Source organism: Eutrema salsugineum, unplaced genomic scaffold, assembly GCF_000478725.1.
Source record: "Eutrema salsugineum unplaced genomic scaffold, Eutsalg1_0 scaffold_8, whole genome shotgun sequence".
NCBI lineage: Eukaryota > Viridiplantae > Streptophyta > Magnoliopsida > Brassicales > Brassicaceae > Eutrema > Eutrema salsugineum.
Genome location: NW_006256414.1, coordinates 4,818,387 through 4,821,343, shown reverse-complemented (window position 1 = coordinate 4,821,343; position 2,957 = coordinate 4,818,387). Strand labels below are relative to the sequence as shown.

General features: G+C 31.7%; 1 protein-coding gene across 1 annotated transcript; it reads right to left on the bottom strand.

Annotated features, from left to right (window-relative positions):
* Positions 1 to 1,063: 1,063 nt before the first annotated feature.
* On the bottom strand, positions 1,064 to 2,543 carry LOC18009936 (protein PLANT CADMIUM RESISTANCE 9). The gene is made up of 4 exons (XM_006392144.1): positions 2,450 to 2,543; positions 2,198 to 2,269; positions 1,534 to 1,743; positions 1,064 to 1,140 (listed from the first exon to the last, which is right to left on the bottom strand). The coding sequence occupies exons 1-4, from the start codon at positions 2,541 to 2,543 to the stop codon at positions 1,064 to 1,066; spliced, it is 453 nt and encodes a 150-aa protein (XP_006392206.1).
* Positions 2,544 to 2,957: the final 414 nt, after the last annotated feature.

Below are 2,957 nucleotides of genomic sequence, written 5' to 3'. Positions count from 1 at the left end.
ATAAAAGCAACGGTATATATTTAATATGGTCTAACATAAAATAGATAGACTGTGTCATGCTTAATTCATTGTTGGTTTTATTAAAAAAAATTTAGATTGTTAATTCGTTTTCTGAGAAAATCTATTTTAATTTTATAAATTTTGAAAATATATATTTGAAAAGAAACATGATGTCGGTTATGGACTGAAATCTAATGTTTGGACTGAAATCCTACCAAAAATTTCCGTATGTCATTCTCCGCTTCTCTGATTGAACCCATGAACTGTGGTCGATCCTAACACAAGATGTCTCGATTATCTCCAATTTCAGTCCACTCCAGAGCTAAAATGGCTTAGACCATATAATGTTACTTAGAACATTTGGGTCGGTCATCGGTAAATGTCATGTACTTCATGTTAGTTCGTGTCCGGTGACTCCCCATGGTCGATGTTGGTAAGGTGTGGTCGACTCATATAAAATTGGTTCGACTAGGGCTCCATCATGCATAATTCCTCAAACAAGATTGAAGTTTTCTTGTCCAACATGGTGTTCCACTTGAGGTGGTTGAGTATGGGCACATTTGACGAATGGATGATCAGATGGTCGATGCAGGTATGATTGCTCGTCCAGATACATTAGTAAGTTTTCTCAGCTTTCTTTAGTATTTCGCCATCATCACTCTTGACCAAAATAGTATTTGGTTCAATCCTCTTTATTCTTTTGGTTTGTTGGCTTTCCCTTCACTTTTAGACACCAAATTCATTCGAATAGGTTCTAATAACATCAATGGCAACTATGATCATGCCATGGAGGCAATGATCAAATTTATACAAATACTTTTGACATATACTTTTGAATCATAAGATTACAAAAATTCATAAATTTGCATGCTTACAACTTAACTTTCGCACACATGAAGATATTCTTCTTCTTTTTTTTTTCTTTTGTTAAAAGTGTTTTTACTAACAAAATCATTAAAAAAATGTACTCGGTATTAGGCATCCATTTATATATAAAACATTATTTATTTACATATCGACGTTACCATATAATTGCATTACTTGCCTTCATTTGTAATGTTCTTCACCGGTCCATGCTGGACGCTACAAACGGCGGCGTTTTGCTATCTGATCTTCCTTTCTCAATGTTTCCTTGCCACCCTTTTCCGAAGTAATAAAAATAGTTTATTTATCAATGAATGAACTAATTTAAGTATAGTCTAGAGAACATTTTATCTCTTACAGATTCAATTTCTATTTAAATCTTTAATAAACTTAGGATGCGATCACAGAATTTTTTTTTCCGTAAAGTACAGAAATTCTTTTACTTCAGGGGCTCATATCATTAAAAATGAAATATTTAAGGATTTTAAACAACTGTCAACAGAAAAAAAATTGTTTCCTCTTTTTAATATCTAGTATCTATTTATGTTCTTAGAAACCTTCCCAAACTCAATTTGTTTATCGTTAAGTAATATTAATGGTGACAAATAAGTACGCTTAAAACTAGAAATAGATCTTTGCTAAAAAGAGAAGAGAATATATATTAGTTACCTAGAGAGGGATCAAGACCTCGATATTTGAGTTCACGGTGTTCTTGAGAAAGAGCACATGAGCAGCAGAAGAAGTGGATGGCTCCATCGGAGCAAGGCTCCTCGGGTAAGAAGTATTGGTTCCTCAATTTGGCTCTGTATTTTGAAGCATAGTACCATCCACATCCAATGTGAGACATTGCTACCACCATTAACCCAGCAAGTCCTTGGCCTTTTTTAATCCATATCCATTAATTAATCAACTTGGTAACACTTGTTAAGTTGTTTATAAAATATATTACAAATACATTGCACATGTGTACATATAAAGGCATCGTGAGTATCTAGTATCACATAATTTGAACTGTATGTTTAAAACATATTCTATGTATGGAGGAAATCTACAAGATTATGTTGGAAAAAATATTTATTTATATATTATAGTATTATTAATTATGAACGATTAGAAAGTGATATGCTACCAACCCTGTAAAAATAGCATTAAAATTGTCTTTTTTTCGGGTATATTTCTCACACTCTCATTTACAAAATAACTGCAATTCTTTTCTTCAAAAGAAAAATTTATACGGAATAGTAAACAGTATACTTAAGTGGTAATAGTTATGAATAATAAGATTTCATCTCATTAGCGATGTGAGATTCTAATAGTATGAAAGGAAACGTACTTGTTTCTCCTTTGTCAAGAATCTCAGCGATCCTCCCAAATGCAACACAAGGACAAAACCATGTGAAGCAACCTTTATACCAATATAGTACAAGCAAAACCAAAGAAAATAGTTATATGACTAAAGGGAGTAATTTTTTAAAGAAAATCACATAAAAAACCTTCAAAGTGGCACCGATATTGTTACAAGCGATTTTCCCTTTTTCTAAGCTTGTATTAAGAAAATAGTTATAAAGCTAAACGATATTATTACATGTAGAGATATTTTCGGAGAAACAATCGTATAAACCGGTAGTCCATTGACCTTCAGTTATCTTCTTCACATCTCTGCCTTCATGTCCAGCCATTTTTGTTTTGTTGAAAAGAGAAAACTTATTGAAAGTGGCCTTTTAGATCGTTTGTAGTAATCTGTAGCTATTTATAGATCCTTGATTTAAATTGATTTATGTGTTCGGTCTCAATATTGAATATTGACTCCAAATTTTATACTCTAATCTTGCTGGTCACAAAAAAAAAACTAATATTTTAGGTACTGCAACGTCGTGGTCACTTGTACCAGAGGAGAAGACTGTTTATTTATTTTTGTTAAATGAGAAGACTGTTCTTTCCAAGTGATTTGCAAATCTTAAAAAGTAATGGAACCCAATTCAAATATCAATTTTATTTCTCTTTTATATAATTCTTTTGAGTTTTGTTATCTGTAAGTCTGTAACATAAATTCGAGCAGACCTATAATTTTTTTAATTTTTGAAAAGATCATA

Coding starts and splice junctions, on each gene's coding strand:
- LOC18009936 (XM_006392144.1), bottom strand. CDS start 2,543: ATGGCTGGACATGAAGGCAGAGATGTGAAGAAGATAACTGAAGGTCAA. Junction 1,744..2,197: donor TCTTGACAAAGGAGAAACAA/GTACGTTTCCTT, acceptor GGATTAAAAAAG/GCCAAGGACTTGCTGGGTTA. Junction 1,141..1,533: donor AGGTCTTGATCCCTCTCTAG/GTAACTAATATA, acceptor ACTTCGGAAAAG/GGTGGCAAGGAAACATTGAG.